Genomic DNA, 20267 nt, shown 5'->3' with positions numbered 1-20267 from the left:
CCTTATGTTTTTGGCTAACTTAGGAATTTCCTATAATAAGCATGTATTTCTTTTACCATAAGGAACAAGGGGTTTTGGTGGTCGGGTTTTTAAAGTATCATTCATGATATTGCAGTATCAGAGAGGCATATATAGGCCTGATCCATGGATCCAGGACCAGGCCCCTCTGATTACATGGTGACTCCCACGAAGCTTTTTAGGGGGGGATTTCCGTGCTTAGGAAAGCCATTAGATTTTGCCCAACCTAGTCCATTAAGCAAATAACACCAGCTTTCTTGCTAGGATGACAGCTACTATCTGTTCCATGGAATTTTATTTTTGTTAAGTTTTTCAAAGGTGTCCGTGACTCCCCAAAGTACAAAAATGTACTTGTACTGTAAGACACTCACCCATGCAAAATGCAAAAACCAGCCAAACGAGCAAAAAACACACTCCCACATCTTTCTCAGGGGCTTCATGGCTCCCTGAAGCCAAGGTCATGACATCCTGACCTAGAAGATTTCTTAGTGGAATGCCTCTTGAAACCTAGACCACAGGTCTTCATTTTCTCCTCACGGGCAGCTACCGTGACTGGCTTCCCAAATGTCCAAAACTTCCCTTGTCCTGAAGAATTTTCTAGATGCTGCCTCTTCCTAGCACATCTCCCCTGAACCAATATGGTCAGTTCACACTTCAGTATTCTTAAAGGTGACACGAGGGGCTCTTAATTTTTTTTTGTGATCAAGGAATGCTTTCAAATACTAGAACTTTTGGCAGATCAGTTAATAAAAAGACTCAGTCAAACACTAGATCCAACAATTCACTAATAATTACAGTGCCCAGGGTGGCAGCTAACAGGGTCTGGAAGGGGCTCCAAGCATCGGGGCTTGGCACACAAATCCTGTCAACTCTGAACCATTGTCCGCCCTGGCCTTGATCTCACACACTCACATGGTGAGGCTATAACTGACGCTGCACAATGCACACGCTCTCTTGTGACCACGGTGAATCGTACACACCCATCAAGATTTGGCGACCTACCCGGGAAGGGTTCATGGCGTGAACGGCATGTTGACACACGTGGTTTGAGAACCACTATGAAACTTAAAGTATTTCTTACATCCAAAGCACTCTATACTACAGGACAATGACTTTTAGGACCCTCATTTAAAGCAAACAAACCTGGAGAAAAATCACTTAATAAAAGAGCGGATCTGGCTGCCCAAAGCTGACTAAAAAGACAGAGATTATTTGCTGGGGAAACATCATCCTTACCTCCTCCAGGGCCCACAGGGAGTCCACCACGGGCTTGACTTTTTTCTGGTTGTAGAGCCCAATGAGTTTGTCCACCACTCCTCGAATGAGGCCAGCACGGCCCTGTTTGAAGAGCAGGTTTAGAAGGGAAAACCCAGCAATGACTTTGTTCTCTTCATATAGCTTGATGGGGTTCACCTTCTCAACCTGCCACCACTGGAAAGAGAGAAGGTGTGGGTTACAAGGAATCAATGCCAGGCCATGTTTGTAGCATTGCAGGGAGACAATGGGGCTGCACTTGGGTGGATTCCAGCTGCCCAGGTGGTAGCTCTTGCTGGTGTGTTTCTGTCAGCACCTCTTTGGCTGAGCACTGCTACAGGTGCACAGTGATGCTTCCCAGGAGAGCCCAGGATGTAGGTGGGACACAGCCCTTTACAAAAACAACTGCTAGACCACATGTGATCAGAATGTTAAGTCACACGGTTGGGACCATCAGATCTGGAGTTGGATCCTGACTCTACAGTTTGCTCCCTGTTATTCTCTGTGCTTCATTTTTCTCAGCAACATACACTGGCAGGATGCTGCCTCCGAGGTTTCCTGGGAGAATTTAGCGTAGAGCGCTTGGCTGAGTGGATGGCGGCGGTGGTGATAGGGCTGGTGAAGGGAACGGGGAGGGGTGGGGGGACGTGGTGGGAGTGATGCCTCTGCCTGCACGAGCAGCTTTCCTTGGGGGAACAACAGCAAGGCTGGAGAGGTGAGGCAGAATGCATCAGATAAGGAAGAGGAAGGAAGCGTAATATAGGAAGAAGGAACAGCATATCGGAGCGATGAAGCCACAGTGTTGGAACTAAATTGATGGTTCTCAACTGGGGACGGTTTTACCCCCCAGGGACATTTGGTAAATGTTTGGGGATGTTTTTTGTTATAACTCAAGGGGGGAATCAGCTGGCATCTAGTGGGAAGAAGCCAGGGATGTTGCTAACTCTCCTACAATACATACGACAGGTCCTCGAAACAGAATTATCCAGCCCCAGATGTCACTAGTGCTAAAGTCCTAAGTGGGATACCCACACCTGGCACATATGGCTCCCTTATTTCCTGTCTTTCATCTCCCACTCCAGACATGAAAATAAGTAGGTAATCCATTAACAAACTACAGAAATGGTGATACAGCTGCTTTGTTCTGATTTAATTGTGTTTCTTCTGGTGCTGGTTAGAATTTAGAAATTCAAAGGTCCAGCTTCTAGAGGGTGCTAAGAGATCAAAATGTTTAATATAGAAGGCAAAGAGAAGTGTGATGGACACTTAGGAACATCTATAATAGTTATGTTATCGGTGTGTTTCTTTTACATCCTGCCTCCTTCCAGGATTGAGGAAACTCAAAAAAGTAAAATATCTTGTTTTTTTTTAAGTGGGGAAATCAGATTGTTGGAAAATAAGTGTAAGAAAGACAGGTTGTAAACAGGGACAAGGTTCATGCACAACATTTTTTACCAAAATATGCTCCCCAAGGGCCTGGGGTCCAGCTCTGGGAGAGATATGTATTTGGCCGTGGGCTGCTTGCCACAAAAGCAAAGGTAGAGAAATGATTAGTAACTTGATCCACAGTGTACGTGCAGCGCTTCCACAAAGCGTTTGTGAAATGAATGCTTGCCGAAGCTACAGTTGCTGCCCAGTTGTGTTTGTGTTCTAGAGCCGAATGCCTGGTTTTGAATCCCAGTTCTGTCACTCGCAAGCTGTGCAACTTTAAGCAAATCACTTAACCTCTCTGTGTTCAGTTTCCCTACTGTACCTCATGGGGTCGTCATAGGGAATAAATGTGTTGATACATACAAAGACTTAGCTCAGTGTCTGGTGCGTAGTACGTGCTCTCTAAATATGAAATATTTTTATCACCTTAAGTTGGAGAGATATCTTGGATCGAGCGAGTAAGAGCTCTGGATTTGGAGTGAGACCGCTCTCGAAATGTTGACTTCATTTGCTATTATCATCCTCGTTGGGATCTAAAAGCAAATGGCCTGTGAACACGAGCTCCCCGTAAGGGTTTTAAGGGGGGACACCATTAAGATAGCTGAGTGAGAAATTCCTGTATGCTTCCAAATATGCCTTTAATTTCTAAGCCTTTCTCCAATGTATAGAAGAAAATGCCTTTCTAGAACCTTCCAGAACAAAGTCATCACCCCACTCCTCAGCATGCCCTACCTTCAGTTTGCTTCTAACTGAACAACCGACATTGAACCCGGCCTCTGAAAGGGAACAGTCTTCATTCCTGACCCCCAGCTAGGATCAGCACCCTTGCTTTCAGCAGGAGAATCTTCCCCTCCATCTTGGCTGTTTCCACGAGCGCCGTCACTGAACGCGGGCACACGGCAGTCATTACATTAACGCTCTGTGTTGTGATTCTGCACGTAGGGGAGAGAGGGAAAACACTTCTTGCAATCGTGTGTAATTTGGGACCAATTTGGTTCCCTACAGCAGGCCGTCAGCATCGTGTTAATTGCAGCCACAGCAACAAAACAGCTGCGAGTGACACAAAGCCTGTCGTCAGGGGACGCGCTCCAGACAGCATCATCCTTCACTAGACTCCATTCTTGCTCCCCTGTTCATCCCGAAGTTGTGATAACCTTGATCTGAACTTTACAGCTCAAGTGCAAACCGAGGCCCTTTAATTCTAGTCTCACAGGGCAGGGAGTACTAATCATTCCAGAATCAGGGAGTGTTTGGAGATGAAGCCTTTGGCAGCCAGTGTTGGCACTTTGGGGGCATATGAATATCCCACAGTGCCACAAAGAGTAAATTCTAAACCCCTTTCCCTGGCTTTGTCTGACCACCCTATTCACCATGCTTCCACCCCATTCTTCTGTGTTCTACTTCAGCACCCTGCTTTCATCCCTTTCAGAGACTTTAGGACTATTTACAGTCATCTTATTAATACGTGTTACTTATTTCATCATCTCCTTCATTAGAACACAAGAGTCCCGAGGGCCTCAAATGCATCTGTATCATTTGCTGTGGTATCCTGGTGCCTGGCACAGCACCACAAGTAGTAGGTGCCCAGAAGATGCTTGCAAAGCGAGTGAATCCATCAGTGGCTGCTAAGGAGGCTAAGAGGAGGGAGGACAAAGGCAAGCTCTGATGGGACACGGCGGCCCCTGTGGTGGGGACAGGCGTAAACATGGAAGTTCAAGCCCAGATTAGTTTAATTCTAGTAAGTGTGGCTCCAGGTGGGAATGTAGACCTGAGGAGGTTCATGGTTGGGTGAGTGCCCAGGGATGCAGCTTCACAACTGCAGACACAATAACCACTGTGTTCGGAGCATGAGCGCGTAAGCTAGTGGTTCACACACTTGCGTGTGTCAGAAAATCACCCAAGAGCTTGCGAAAAGTGTCGAGTCCTATTGTCTCTCCAGGCCAGTAGGATGGGGCTACAGAGAAGTCTCAAGTAGCCCTAGAGACCCGGTCAGAAAGTGGCCAAACGGAAAGGCTGGTCTCTCCGTGGACCAAGTAAAGTGCACGAATGCTAAGTTTCTTCTTGACCGGTGATTAAAAATACCAACACTTAAACAATCTCTGTTGAAATCAAAATACAGTTTTCTGGAGTTTCTCGGGCACTCTCATTTCTCTGCTTCATTTGGACAAAAGTGGCCCAAGTCACAGTCCTGTCCATGTGTGGTGAGCAGGTTGAGAATGCAGGCTTTCTTGCAAATGAATGATGCAGATGAAGGACAAACAAGATTTAGGCTATTCGGTCCATGTCCTTAGATGGAAGAGCTTACAACATGCCAAGCACCACACCACCAGCGTACTTTAGACGTGCATGGATACTTACTGATTTTGCAAAGCTAAAGAAGCTCTTGGTCTCTCCAGTCACCATGTTGGATGAACCTGCAAGTGGAAGATTCCCAAATCAAGGTAACGAAAATCAACATCTCTTGCTTTGCATGGAAGAATGGCAGTTGTCTGGCCCAGAACTGTCAAGAACTTGAAAAGAAATTTAGGTCAGCCTTGGAAAAATAAGGGAATTGGGGGGTGGGGGGGTGGTTGGTGTCGAGTTGACTTAATTTTAACTAAGTATCACTGGATCAGAGAGGAAGTAACATTTCTCAAGGTGACTATTTCATAACGTTGGACAATAGGTCACGTGGCAAAAATGTGATTTAAGCCAACATTCTAATAAAATGATGAGTTGCCAAAATGTCTTGTTGGTTCCATTCTCTGAGACTGAGAAATGAACTCCTTTGTGAGATTACTTTATGGCTTGAATTTGATTCCTCGGCAAGTGAGGGGCTTGGGGAGCTGACCTTGACTGGGCATTTAAGTAGTGGAGAGAGGTGGGGCTGAGTTAGAATTTAGATGGATGGAAAGATGGGGTACAGAGGAGCAGATGAGGGTGAAAATAGGTTCACAAGCCAAGGAAATGGTGTGACCCATGTGTAAGCTCCAAAGAGGTCTGGGCAGAAAGGTGAAAACCACTTGAGACCAATGGTGTGGGAAACGGAGCCTTGCTGATGGGAACGAGTAATATTCAGAGTTAAGACAGGAAGTCGAGTTAGGAAAGATTCCCTAACATGCTCTTACAGAAAGGAAAAACCCCTTTCTGTGGTTCTGGGTTGGGTGAGGGTTAAGAGATACTATATCCTGATGGTGCCTTTTCAGCGACTTTTCTGCCTTCCCCCCACAGATTTGGGAGTAAGTTCCTCTCAGAGAACCGTGAAATGAAAAAACAATGTATGTCTTAAACTTAGTTCTTTGGCCTTGGTAAACTAGTAGCCAGTTAATCACTGCTTCTCGTTTTATGGGGTGACTTTTACAGGGTACAAGCTTCACAGCACTAGGTGTTGATTACTTAGTAGTCAAGTAATTGTTGTAATAAATTAGATACTCGTGATATGATCAAGTCGTGTACACCAAAATGACATCATGGAACTGGGGCAAAAATAGAACCAGTAAATGAATAAGGATGGGTAAAATGCTCATCTGTATTTGACTCACGTGTTAGTCATAGCCAATATCCCTACACTGACATTTATAGCTTCTCTTATCAATAGTAATAATTTAAAAACTGCATCCACTGCTAAAGACTTTCAAATACATGGCCAATACTCATAATGCCAGAATACTCCAGCAATGAAAGTTTCTTCCTTCTCTGTCACCATGATCTGATGATGACAAAATGATGCTCGACTACTTATACCTCTCAGATATCTGTTTTATAAGCTTCTCAGCTAATAGTAGGGAAATGAGTATTTTTTTCTGAGTTATGCAGAACTAAGGCTCAATTTTCTACTCTACTTCCATGGGACAGAGTGCCAAAAATCTCAAGCATTGGAGAACTCCAAGATCATTTGGCTTTGGGATGTGACATCTGGCTTCAGATATGCTTTTTTCTTTGCAGAGACTAATGTTTAACTTGGTTTACCTGCCTATGACAAAGAGAAGAAGAGGGGGGAGAGGAGTCTCTGGGGTCTCATTCTGCTGGAGAAAACCTGCTCCCAGATGTCTCTCATGAATCCTCCCAAACCCAAGAGCATATAAGTGAATTAGAGGCAGACATGGGCTCTATCCATCCAGGGCTTCTGTCTTGATTGGGACATACAGGAGTAGTTTAGAGGAAGGAGATTCTGTACCTTGCAACTTCATCTCCAATAGTGAAGATCCTCCCTTTTAAAACCACCACATCCTAGCCACTCTTCTCCATCCTCTTATGGGTGTTTTATTGCTTCATTTTTGTAACTTCCTTTGAAGCTATTAGTATTTTCCACCTGTGCCACCTTCTGTGGGTTGAGTCCCATCTTGTCACTACCTTGGCTTGGCCTTGCTTTATTTCTTTTAGAATGAGAAATGCTCATGGGATAATAGGGCAGTAGGCACTTTTATCATTGAGAACAGTAGCGATACTATAGAAAATATTAAAATATTAACACCATCCCCATCTCATTACGCCAGCATATCAACACATCTCATTTTTCAGAGCCCCTTGTAAGCACACGTGCGTTGCGGTGCTGCCTGTCGCCAACCATGTCCCCTGCTTCTGTTTAGCGCTCACCATATAAAATGTAGGTTCCCAGTGGTTTGAGAAGGCTGAGACCTTTTCCGGTGTTGTCCCCACAGAGGCAATCCAAAACAATGTCCACTCCTTCAGCAGAGATTCTAAATGGTGAGAAGACAAAGTAAAATAGTGTAACCTCTCAGGGACCAAACTGTCAATCCCTCTTCCTTCCTCTGTCATACTGTTTACTGCCAGAATCAGGAACAGAGAGCTCTGGGAGTAGAAATAAATAGGGCAGAAGCCTGGGAGGTGGATGTATCCTCCTGAGTCCAACTCTGAGAATTTCACAAAGCCACAGACAGCTAAGAACCTGGCTGGTGGTGCCAGCAGAGAACATCACAGTCAGTCTAACCACCTTGCTCAACTTCTCTGAGCCTCAGCTTTCTCCTTTGTAAAGTGGAGCTAGCGGGACTTCCCTGGTGGTCCAGTAGGTAAGGCTCCGCACTCCCAATGCAGGGGGCCCGGGTTCGATCCCTGGTCGGGGAACTAGATCCCACATGCCTGCCACAACTAAGAAGTCCTCATGCTGCAACTAAGAAGTCTGCAGGCCGCAACTAAGTATCCCGCATGCTGCAACGAAGATCCAGCATGTGCTGCAACTAAGACCTGGAGCAACCAAAAAATAATAAAAATAAGTAAATTAAATAAATATTTTTTAAAAGTTAAAAAAAATAAAATAAAGTGGAGCTAGCATGTTTCTTTGTGCTAAGAATGAAGTGAGGTGGCAGATGTGGTGCTTGGCCCATTGCCAGCCACATAACAGTTGCTTCGCAAGTCAATCAACAACTCATATTTGTGGAAATCGGGGTGTGTGCCAGGCTCTGTCCACGGTGCTGAATAGTGAAAACCAGCAAGCTCCCTGTCTTCATGGGGCTTCCGGTCTACCAAGGGCTGGCTTTCTTCCCTCTCCACCTCCCTTCTCAGTGAAGCTATAAAGGCACGTTAATTTAACTTGCAAACTTCTATTCGTCCAATCTCCAGGTTCAACCTATAAACATACTCCTAGAGGAAAAGGGTTAAATAGAGAGGATTTTCCTACAGCGATGGAGGGCTCCAGAGGGAATCCACATTTGTACTCTATTAGGAAGAAGATCCCTTCTTCCATTCATTTATTTATACATTTATTAATTCACTCGCTCATGCACTTAACAAACATCTACTGGGCTTCTTGGGTTAAAAGAGATTATGCAGGAGGGGCAGTAGAACCGGAAGGCTCTGGGGATTGTAGGGAATATATTCCTACCTAGAGTTCCCAACTCTGGCTGGGCCGTGCTCTGCTCAGACAAGAATGGCACTTCCTCAGACTTGTGCCTTTGCAGGGTTACCTTGTCTTAGCACATTGCTCACTTCTTCTACCCCCACCCTCATCCCCCAGCGAAAGTTCAGGAACTGCCACTAACTGACGTCAACAGCTTTGTCCAGAGTGTCACCAACTAGGAAATTACACATGCATCTCCTGGGTTCATACACTAAGTCAACTGCTCCATGCCCCTGAGAGCTGAGTCTTTTTTTTTTTTTTTTTTAATGTGGAGCGCTTCACGAATTTGTGTGTCATGCTTGCACACGGGCCATGCTAATCTTCTCTGTATTGTTCCAATTTTAGTATATGTGCTGCTGAAGGGAGCACCTGAGTCTTGATGTGAATGTGCCCTTCAAAAGCCCTCAGGTCTTAACCAAAATCCAGCCCATTACAAAGGCTCTTCCAAAGTGATCAGCTTAGCTCCCCACCCAATAGTGTGCTTATCTCATGGGTGTGTCCGTTCAAGTCCCATCTGTAAATTCATAACCAGGGAGTTAGGCCAGTGGATCTCAAACCTGCACGTGTGTCAGAATCTCCTGGAGGGCTCGTGAAGGTACAACTGCGATTTGCCCTCCCTCTCCCTCTGCTCCTAGCTCTGATGTACTTGGTGTGGGGTGGGGCCCAAGGGTCTGCATTTCTAAGAAGTTACCAGATGTTGATGCTGCTGATTCCAGCGCCACACTTTGGAAACGCCTCATCTAAACCAGTTACTCAGAGGTCGAGGCAGCCTTGTTTTTCTCTTAGTAGTAATTAATTTGTTCCTTAAATATTTAGCACTGGCACCACACTAGGCACAGGGGGTGTCATGGTGAGCCCACGCAGATTTGATCTCTCCCCTTTTAGAGGTTACATTAGGCAGACATCAATCAATAGTTAAATAAAAATTAAATTGAAAGTGAATGGGGTCTAGTGTCACAAAGGTACTATGAAGCTGTTCAAATTGAGGGTTTGCCCAATCAGGGCTGCCAGAGAAGATGTCCCTGGGGAAGTGACGAGTGGCAGTTGGAGGAGGTAGGTAGGGAAAGAGTGGTGGGAACAGTGTTTCAGGCGGAGGGAACAGCATGTGCAAAAGCCCCATTCAGGAGGAGCCTGGTAGGCAGGAAGACTGGAGTAAAGAAGATGCGAGGGAGCTTGCTGCATGGTGAGGCTGGAGAGGCAGGCGGGAGGTCTGAGTACACACTCTGAGGGGGGCTCTGGGCTGGGCTGCAGACCCACTGATCAGCTCCCCACCTTGCATCGTAGGCCGGGTAGCTATGCACCTGTTTTTCTCACTTTGACCAGATCCATTTTTGCCAAGTTTGCTCCCTCCTGTGGAAGTGAGATCCTGCTCTGCTTCTCCTAGACAGCCCGCCTGGGCCATCAAGTCCTCCCCGGGAACTTCACTTCCCTGACATCTCTCCCCTTGCCCGAAGGATGCTGTGCGTGCGTAGGGGCAGCCTCCCAGATGTGAGGCTGTGCACACCTTCCAGGGAACCCCCGATGGACCCGCCCGTCGCTTCTCCTCACTTCGTGCCAGATGCTCCTCATATCCGTAGTCTGCTTGTGGGTCCACGTTCTCTCCTCTGCCAATCACATCTCCTTGCGCTAGCTGCCCCGCCTCGGCCTGTTCCTCTCTCCTGTGGACTATGGTTCTGCAGAAATGCAGGGCACGCCCACAGCAAGGGGTGACCATGAGCTCTGCGCACTTCCCCATCCTCACCTCCCACTAACCACGCCAGACAGTCAGACCTTCTAGCTGTTCCTAAAGTCCCACATTCAGGAGCACCTACTGTGTGCCAGGCACAGCACTGAGCCTTCCTAAGTCTCATCTCATGACACCTCATGCCAACCCTGAGACTCAGGGCCTTTGTTATACCCATTTGATGGATGAGGAAACTGAGGCTCAGTGGGGTCAGGTGACTGCGGGAAATGGGTCCAGAAACTCAGTGAGGGCCCCAGAGATGGAGTAGGGTTTTATAGGGTGGGCTGTGGCCAGCCCAGGGGTGACCACCACTGCCACTTCTAGCTCCCAGCGAGGGCTGAGCAAAGCTGGGGGTTGCTCTGCTGGGCTTTACACTGGAAGGAGATACTGCAGGTCTCCTCATATCCAGGCCACCTGCTCCTCCCACATCTCTCTTGGCATTTCTATAGCTGAATCAGGCAAGACAGGGTTTGGCCATGCACAGGGGTCAAATAAGCCACAAATTCACTCCCCGTTGCTGTCATTGCATCCTTTAGGAGTTCAGTGGTGAACTGGGGGCCGAGGGGGGTGGGAGGAGATGGAGTCTGTGGAAGAGAAGCTGGGTAGAGGCAGGTGTCACTCCCAGGGCCCTGAGGGTGAGGACACTCTGCTGTAGAAGTCAAACCTTTAAGCAGACATTGCTCCTTTAGAGGCCAGCAATGTCCCTTCAGGTGAGAGTTGCAGAATTGAAAAGCGCTCCATCCCCTGTTCAGTCCTTATAAGCCCAATCAGTGGATCAGACTGAACTGGATAGTGGGTCTACTTAAATTGCTCCAGGCCCCACAAGTTAGCTTGGGTCAGGTCCTCCCTTGGTCATCCTTACACTGAAAAGCACCTTAGCAGCATCTTTTTTCTTGTGGTACGCGGGCCTCTCACTGTTGTGGCCTCTCCCGTTGCGGAGCACAGGCTCTGGACGCGCAGGCTCAGCGGCCACGGCTCACGGGCCCAGCCGCTCCGCGTCATGTGGGATCTTCCCGGACCGGGGCACGAACCCGTGTCCCCTGCATCGGCAGGCGGACTCTCAATCACTGCGCCACCAGGGAAGCCCCTTAGCAGCATCTTTTAATGGAATAATCATGAATATCACAAGCAGAGCAGGTAGCCCGTCAGAGGCACAGAGGACATCCTCATTTCTTAGCTCACCCCCGCTCCCCAATTTCTGGGAGTGTCTGCCTTGCCTGCATTTGTGTAGTCGTAATTACATAAAAGCAGAGAGGGTAAGGGCAGAGGGTTAAAGGCAACAGTTCCTATTCTGCTTTCTCCCTGTGTCATAAATCTCTGCAGACTTAAACAGCAAACAGAAATAGCCCCAGCTCAGAGATTCTGTGGGCCAAATTCAGCATCAAGATATTTTGGGATTGCTGATCCGAGACTTTCCTATCTGTCCTTCCTTGGTCCCCAACCCCTCGCTCCTTTATTGAGAATACCGCCTCTTTGCTTCCCATCCACTCGGATCAGTGGAGAATTTCTCTCGAGTGGTGGTAGCTGCAACAGGGCCGTTACTGGGTAAGCAGCCCTTCAACCTTGTCGAGAAATTAATTCCCCTTTACTGTAACTTTCATTTCCAGTTGGGTCCTTGGCTCTCCACACAGTTCTTCTCGTTCAGACTTCCCTTTTCTCTGAGAACTCATCTGTGCCTTAGCTTTAACCATCACCTCCAAGCTCATGACAGAGGGATGAGGTGATGTCAGAGTGCCCAGCACTGTGCCTGGCACACAGTAGGCTGCTTGGTAAAAGTTTACTGTTGACGGTTCCCACGTGCACGTAGTACCACTTCTAGGAATCCTTTCTTGATCGCTTTCTCTCTGTTCTCTCCTGGTGGCTAGACTCTTGTTAATTTCCACTAGGTCTCAGTTTCTTTATATAAGATAAGGAATTTTCATCTTTCAGGGTGCACCTACAATGATCTCACTGAAATGCTCAGCAGAGTGGGAGGAGACAGACAAAGCCTGGTGCCCCCCTCGCCTTGCCTGGGACTCGCTCCCTACCTCTCTGTACCGACTGAAAGAGTTCCCACTCTTCAAGCACCTCCTTGGGGCTGTCCACCTTGGCGTGCTCTCTGGTCTTTCTTCCCTCTTTACTTTTAAAGCCCTTACAGTCAGATGCACACAATTCAAGGCTTCTAACTCTTCCACTTGGTTTCAAGCATCCTCTTCTCTCTCCTCCAGAACAGAGAATGGGGAAGTGACATAAAGGTTATGTCTGTATTATAAATATTTTTTCCCCTATTCCCTTTATAATGCCTGGCTCTAGGATGGAAACATATTCAAAAGAAGCTTACTGAGTGACTGGCTGATAAAAGAATTTTCATCCCAAGAAATTTTTTGTTATTATTTTTTCTAGTTGATTACACACAACACAGTGTGACAAACAATATCCATGATCAGAAAAGGAAGACAAATCACTCAGCATTCCACTCCTATTGCATCTCAGTGGGTGGATCTTTTTTCCCCTTTCATTTTATGCCATCACGCGCCAAGAATTTATACAAAGCTGTGATCACAGTGTAGCTGGAATTTGGCATTCTGCTTTTTTTCCACTCAATATGCTACCACAGGTATTTTTTTCATTTTCTGACAGTCTTCATAATTACCATTTTTTAAGGGGCTGCATAATACTCAAGCGTGTGGGTGTAGTGTAATCTACCAAACCGTTTCCCTTCTGTTGATAGCGGGGGCTGGTTCTGAATTTTCGCTTTTACAGACAATGCTGTAATTCACCCTGTCGTCATGTCCTGAGCACCTAACAATGAAGCAGAAGCAGTGCTTGGGTCTGCAGCAAGCAGGGTGGACCCGTGACTTTTATTTTCTTTCGGATTATATCCTGAGCGTAGGATTCGTGGGACAGAGAGTACAAACATATTTGCAGCTTCCCAGTCATTTTTAGGCTAATCCCAGAATCTCTACTTAAAAATGTAAGGAAGGAACTGTTGGAGGTCACATGTGCAGGAAGGTGGTGGGCAGGTGGGTCTCAGATGCTTCTGCTCTTCCGACATCAGAAGAAGTCACTGAATCTGGGGCTAAAGGCAGCGGGTCAAGGACACTGAGAGGATGGGGGATGGTGGAGCTACCTGGGATGTGGGGACAGCAGAGGCTCCCTGCTTATGGCCTCTGTCACTTCTTCAGAAGAGCCGCCACCTCCCGACCCTCCTCTCCACTACCGCACACATCCTCTGACCACAGCCTCCAGCTGCACTAGTCTCCTTTCACATTCTTGAATTGACCAAGTCTTTCCTGACCCCGGGCCTTAGCACATGCCATTCTCCTTGGTCAGAAAGGCTCTTCCTTTGGCCAAATTCTCAGCCCTCAGTTCTCAGCCCGAATCTCACTTGTTGGTGGATGACATGTCTGATTTCCCCATTTGCCTATGTTTATTTCACTAGCACCTTGCATTTCTCCACCAAAGCACATATCAGAAGTATAAATCAATGAATTTTTAAAATATCTCTTGTCCCTTCTTCCCAACGAGGCTCCAGGCTCCATGAAGACAGTGATTCTCAAGGTGGTTTCTGCTGGATCTCCTGCCCTAGCAGAGTACCTGCTAGGTACTCAGTATTTATTAAGCAGGTCAGTGCAGGAACAGAGGAAAGGATGCTTGAAGAAATATCTCTTAAGAGGGTGAAAGGAAAGGTGGCTGAAGGGAAAGTGGTAGTTCATTTTCCAGACCACAGCTTGAAAGATGCAAGTTAAAGGAAGGAAGTTTATAAAAGTAGGCAAAGATATATTCTGGAAGTCTTTACAAACTACTGTACATAAAACAGATAAGCAACAAGGATTTACTGTATAGCACAGGGAACTCTATTCAATATCTTGTAATAATTTATAATGGAAAATAATCTGAAATATATATATGTATGTATAACATACATATACCTGAAACTAACACACTATTGTAAATCAACTATACTTAAAAAAAAAATGCCTGCAATCTCTGGACATCTGAGAAACAGGTGGTAAATTTCCAATATCTAGCTTTAAAGCTTTCTTTTCACATCACATGGGAAATACTGGGGCAACCTTAAATGACACGCAAATCTTGACACTCAAAATTTTTTTTTAAATTTGAGAATTCAGACTGTCAGAAGACTCTCCTTTCCGAAAAACTTCCCAAGTTTCACCTAATCCGATCTAAATCTATCACTTCAAACAACCAAATCTCCCATCCTCCAACCCTTCAATTTTTCGTCTTAATCAGTGATTTGGAGGAAATTGTTTCTTTGTTATGATGCTATGCTAGCCGGACAACTTAATTCCTTTGTACCTTCTGATTTTGTGCTGGAGAATGAAATACAGAACCAGTGGCTCTGGGACATCTCTGAATCCCCCCAGGAGCTGTGAGTGGAGCAGAGCCTGGGAATCGGCAGGGGTGAGACACACAAATCACCTGAAAGCATGGCGGCAGCTGGGTGTTCCATCTGATTTCCTGCGTTGACATGCACAGGGCCGTAAGGATCATAGGTGGAATATGGATCATGTTATAAAGCAACGTCTCCCCCGGGGAGACCACAACAGCCAGCAGATGGATGTCCCCTCCCATTCATTCTCTATGACGCACCAGTGACTCTTCCAAACCCAAATCTGATCATGTCACCACCTTGGTCCTTGGGTGGCTCTCAGTCACACCCAGGTTGGAGTCCGCACTCCCTGGGGCTGTTACATGAATGAATGGGAAGTAAACTTCTCTGTGTTAAGGTAGTGTTATAGCAGCTCCCACAGTTTAGCTTTGTAACTGAACTGCTCTGCTCCTCAGGTTTCTCGTCTCCAAAATGGAGATAGTAGTAAGGCTGTTGAGAGGATTCGATGAGTGAGTGCCTGTGAAGCAGCACAGGACTGGTAACATATATGTTCACAGTACGATCCTTATTCGCCCCTCTCTAAACGAATGCTCCTGTTCTTCAAGAGAGAAGTGCGAGGACCATCCTGGTGCTCTTTATAGCAAACATCTTACCTTTTCACCTCCTGCACGTAGTCTGCATTTCTGTCAAAGAGATGAGTCACAGAGTCTTTGATGGCTTCATGCTTGAAAGTAGAAGCTGTTCCAAAGACAGTCACATTGGGGACAGTGGAGCACAGCTGAGCCACAGCTTGGCCCTGGGAGTGAAATACGACAGACAAGTCACACAAGAGAGCTACCATCCAGCAGCTAGTCTCACTGGGTGGACAGCAGGATTTCTCAGCCTTGCCGCTGCTGACCTTTTTGGGCTGGATTAGCCTTTGTTGCGGGGGGGTTGAACTGTGCATTGTGAGATGTTTAGCAGCATCCCTGGCCTCTACCTACTAGGTACCAGCAGCAAGCCCCCAGTTGTGACAGCCAACAATGTCTCCAGACATTTCAAAATGTCCCCTGGGGACGAAATTTCCCTTCGTTGAGAACCACTGGTGCAGAGGAAGGTGAGCCAGCAAAACCCCAGTACCCAGACATAACAACTGTTATTTAACCATATTGACCCTCAGGCTCTCCATTTATAAATTAGCACTAATACTACCTGCTCCCTAGGATCTTGGAGGATGTCTTAGTTTGGATTTCCCAGAAGCAGATTCTGAGGCAAGGATTTGAGAGTAAGTCCTTTATCTGGAATAGGATCGCAGGAAATACCAGGGTAGAAGGCAGCCAATAAAGGGTGTGTTTATCAAGTCAGTATCCACCATGCTAACTGGAACTCAGTCCCTCTGAGGAACTCCATGAGCAAGTGTAGAATATGCCTCGGACATATCCAAACCAAGTAGTGAGGAAGCTGGAGTATTTATCCACCAAATTTCTGTCTGATACCGGTTGAGGGTTGCTTCTGCAGCAGTGACTCTTAGGCACGTCTTTGTCCTCAGAGGCCAAACATGCTTGCACAGCCAGTCAGGAGCCCTAAGTAAGCAACCTTCAGCACGTTGAGTGCAGAAAAGGTATGGTATGGTGTGGCTGACAGCATCTGCTACAGGGGGCGTTAAATGAGGCAACAAGTAACATAGGTCCAGCACCTGGCACAAAACACGACACTTAATAGGTAATCAGTCTTAATCATCTGTACCCCTTATTGGCTTATTACACCCAGGGCTGAGACGTCCAGGTGTATAAAGAAAATGCCATTGCATGAGGTTTAAATCTCGAATGGTCCAAGAGAAATCACAGATGTAGTTAGGAATGGTTAATCTTCCCATATCCTTTTTCAATATCGTTAGAAGTTTAAGTCATTGGACAAAATACTGTGATCGTGTGCATTCAGAAACCTTCCAGTAAAACCCAATTTGCTGTTAACTAAGATGCATCCTAAAATCAAGTACTGTCTCTCTGCAGTGTTCCATCTACCATCTTAAGAAGGCAGAAATTATTAAGGAGGGAAATTATTCTACCAAAGGCATCTGTGATATGAATTACAGCCTCTCACTTTATTTACGTGTCTTCATGTTGGCAGACTCAATCAGGTTGGAAGGTCAATTTGTGGAAACGTGATTTTTCCCAACATTTGCTATTAGAGGCAATACTGAGAGAACCAGAGAATGTCAGAGTTGCAAGAGCATCCAATTACCCCCTCCTTATTGTTTTATAGACCAGGGAGAGGGGACTCTGAAAGGTTAAGGTAACCCAATTCTTTAGAGGCAGACCTGGGATTCAAAGCGAGGTCTCCTGACTTCCAGCTACTGCCATTTTCTATTATGCCATGCGTGCTGTCTACTTATTTTGGCATTTAAAGCTAAGCAGACTTTTAAGTTGCTGCCTAAAATAGACACATTACTGACACACTCACTTGGAGGTCAATATTTCAGAACATGGGCGTGAACCTGAGACTCCAGACAGGCTATAGTTCTCTGTTCTAAGAAGAGCTTTGGTATTTGGTTAAATTTTTTATCCCCTGATTTTGAAGAACAAAAAAAGGGACTCTCCTTCCTAGTGAGTGTAAATATCATCAACCACCATGACGATCCTCAAAAATTCGACAGGGCTTGAGCTAACCTTGTTAGTTCTGGCGTGGGAGCTTAGAACTGGTTCTCATAGCCATGTGGCCCCTCCTCTGTCCTTAAGCAAACCTGACGTTTATCCACTCAACTCCTTTTCAAATTCCTACTATGTGCTACCTCATCACACTGTGCTGTAGATGCTGGAGCAGCAGAGATGCCTGATACACCTTAATCTCTATCTCTAGTCCCACCGAGTCCCAGACTTGTGTACTGAAGTACCATTTTGGCACCTGTCTTCACCTGGCTCTCCAGAAACCACACATCAAATTCAACTCATCCAAAACATAATTCATGGCTATCGCCAAATGAGTTACTCCTCATATTAGCTTGCTAGGGCTGCCAGAACAAAGTACCGCAAACTGGGCAGCTTAAAAAACAGAACTTTATTGTTTAACAGTTCTGGAGGCTAGAGGTCTGAAATCAAGGTATCAGCAGGGTTGGCTCCTTCTAATGGCTGTGAGGGAGGGATCTGATCCAGGCATCCCTCCCTGGCTTGTAGGTGGTGGTGTTCTCCCTAGGTCTCTTCGCATTGGTCTTTCCTCTATGCCAGTCTGCGTCCACATTTCCCATTCTTGTAAGGACACCAGTTATATTGGATTAGCGCTCACCCTCATGACCTCATTTAACTTGACCTCTGTGAAGACCCTACCTCCAAGTAAGGGCCTATTTTGAGGTGCTGGGGTTTAGGATTTCAACTTATGAATTGGATGAGGGTGGGGGGACACAATTCAACCCATAACACTCCTCTCACTGCATTTGCTGCCTCGGTGGATGGAACTGCACCACTCACTCATTGCTAAAGCCAGGAATCTGGGGGTCATCCTGGACCCCTCTTCCTCCCTCGCCCCACATCCAATTAGCACCTTTGTTGTTTCCACTCAACATCTCTTGGGACTGTCACTTCATCCCCTGGATTATGACAACACCTTTCTAACCGGCCTGGCTGTTTCCACGTGCACTTCAGAGTGATTTTTCTCAAACACAACACTGAGCATTTCATTATGTGTTTCAAAACTTCCCAGTGCCTGTCATGGCCTTCAGAATGAAATGCACACCCTTTACTTGATGGCACAAGGCCAGCCCTCTGGGATCTGACCCAGTCTACCTCACTAACATGATTGCCCTCCACTTTTCCAATATCCACTCCCTAACACACAGACGTGAGCCATCACTGACATTGGTCATGACCCTCATCCCATAGCGTTCTCGGAATGAGCCTTCAACCTTATCTTACTGAGGAAGGAGCTGAGGTTTACGGAGGTTAGGGACCTGGGCCAAGGTCATTAAGGTACGATGTGGTAGACCTTGATGTGCTGTACTCACCAGCTGAGTGACCTTGAGTAAAGTATCAGCTCCTCTGATCACTTGTCTTAATATGCATTATACACAATATTATATGAACACGAAGATTGTTGTGGGATTATATGACATTATGCATCCACGGGCTTGGAATAGTGAATGTTTAATAAACACTTGCTATCATTGCTACTGGGACTCCTGTTACTTTTTTCTTCACATTATTATGGCGATATCAGCAGTGGAAGCATGTCCACTGCCTACTCTCCAGAACATCTCATGCTATTTTGCAGCAGTGCTGGTTTTCCCACACACCTTCCCCTTCCTGTCATGGCCTGGCCTTCCAGTGTCTTCTGCAGATCACAGCCACTCCCCCTGAGGCATATCGTCTTCTAGAAATCTTTCCCAGCATCCCAGACAGAGTCTCTTGCCTCTTGTTGTGCCACCATTGACCTTCCTCCAGGACAGTGGCCACCACGGCCTGCTGGGGCTGCTCCCTGACCCATCTGTGAGCTCCAGGGGGGTCAGAGACGGTGCCGCATGTGGCTCCAGACCCCAGTGCGTAGGGCAGAGTCTGGCACAGAGCAGATGTTTGGTAAACCTTGTTGAATAGATGCATGAGAAACGAGAGGGGTTTGATGTAATGAGGAAGCCCCTCGTCATTTTGCAGATTTCTACGTTCTTTAGCTTTTCAGAGTGGGAATAAAGCATGGGTTTAATGAGCATATCTAGTCTCTGGCCCAAGCAGAATTTTACCATTTCCATTTTAAAGAGATAGATACATGTGGTAGTAGAATGAAATGATATAAGTAACTGGGTTACTTACATATTTAAATTATTATGTAATATATATGAACATTATATGTGATATATAATACATAAATGTATTATATATTATAATTATAGTTGGCCCTCCGTATGCATGGATTCTGCATCCGTGGAGTCAACCAACCATGGTTCGAAAATAGTCAGGAAAAAATAAATTCCAGAAAGTTCCCTAAAGAAAAACTTTAATTTGCCACATGCTGACAACTATTTATGTAGAATTGACATTGTATGAGGTATTGTAAGTGATCTTGAGATGATTTAAAGTATACGGGAGGATGTGCATAGGTTATGTAAATACTACACCAAGGACTTGAGCATCCTTGGATTTTGGTATCTGTGGGGGGAAGGGGGTGGTCTTGGGCACTACCACCCTGTGGGTACCGAGGGACACCTGTATATATAATTAGAACAATTATGTATATATAATTAGAGTAACCTATGATATGCATTATATGTGTATATTTACAATTAGTATTATATATGCATATATAATAATACCTAGCATATAATATTCCATTCACACTATATAATTAGTATAATAATAAATTAATATTATATATGCATATGTAATATACATGCACATATAACTAGCATAATATACAAGTAGTATATGTAATATTATATCATAATTCGTATTATTATATAAATAATGATGGGTAGTAAACACAAGTTCAGCATATATCTATTTACAGCATCCCTACCCCCTCTTTTAGTTCTTAATAATTCACTCAGGCAATGAGAGGCCCTTGCAAGATCCTCAATGATTTTCTAAAGTAAATAATGCTCAGCATTCTGTATTTAAGCAGAAAAGTGCCGTCCCTCACATTTTTAGAAAATTTGTACCCTCCGTTCTCCAAGTCCCAAGGTGAATGTAAGATCAGCATCTAATTTAGCC

General features: G+C 45.8%; 1 protein-coding gene and 1 non-coding gene across 2 annotated transcripts in view; both read right to left on the bottom strand.

The window, feature by feature from the left end:
• Nucleotides 1-20267, bottom strand: part of VAT1L (vesicle amine transport 1 like) — a 144158-nt gene that overhangs the window by 66521 nt on the left and 57370 nt on the right. The window contains exons 4-7 of the mRNA XM_024735750.1: nucleotides 15249-15391; nucleotides 7279-7382; nucleotides 5062-5117; nucleotides 1255-1449 (exon numbers count right to left, since the gene is read on the bottom strand). Coding sequence (XP_024591518.1) covers nucleotides 1255-1449; nucleotides 5062-5117; nucleotides 7279-7382; nucleotides 15249-15391 — 498 coding nt within the window. The remainder of the gene's footprint in view (nucleotides 1-1254; nucleotides 1450-5061; nucleotides 5118-7278; nucleotides 7383-15248; nucleotides 15392-20267) is intronic.
• Nucleotides 8802-8908, bottom strand: LOC112393542 (U6 spliceosomal RNA). The gene has a single exon (XR_003001941.1). It is a non-coding gene; the product is annotated as a U6 spliceosomal RNA (small nuclear RNA).

The sequence above is a fragment of the Neophocaena asiaeorientalis genome, unplaced genomic scaffold (genome assembly GCF_003031525.2).
Source record: "Neophocaena asiaeorientalis asiaeorientalis breed wild unplaced genomic scaffold, Neophocaena_asiaeorientalis_V1.1 scaffold40, whole genome shotgun sequence".
NCBI lineage: Eukaryota > Metazoa > Chordata > Mammalia > Artiodactyla > Phocoenidae > Neophocaena > Neophocaena asiaeorientalis.
This window is presented reverse-complemented; position numbering and strand designations above follow the sequence as displayed.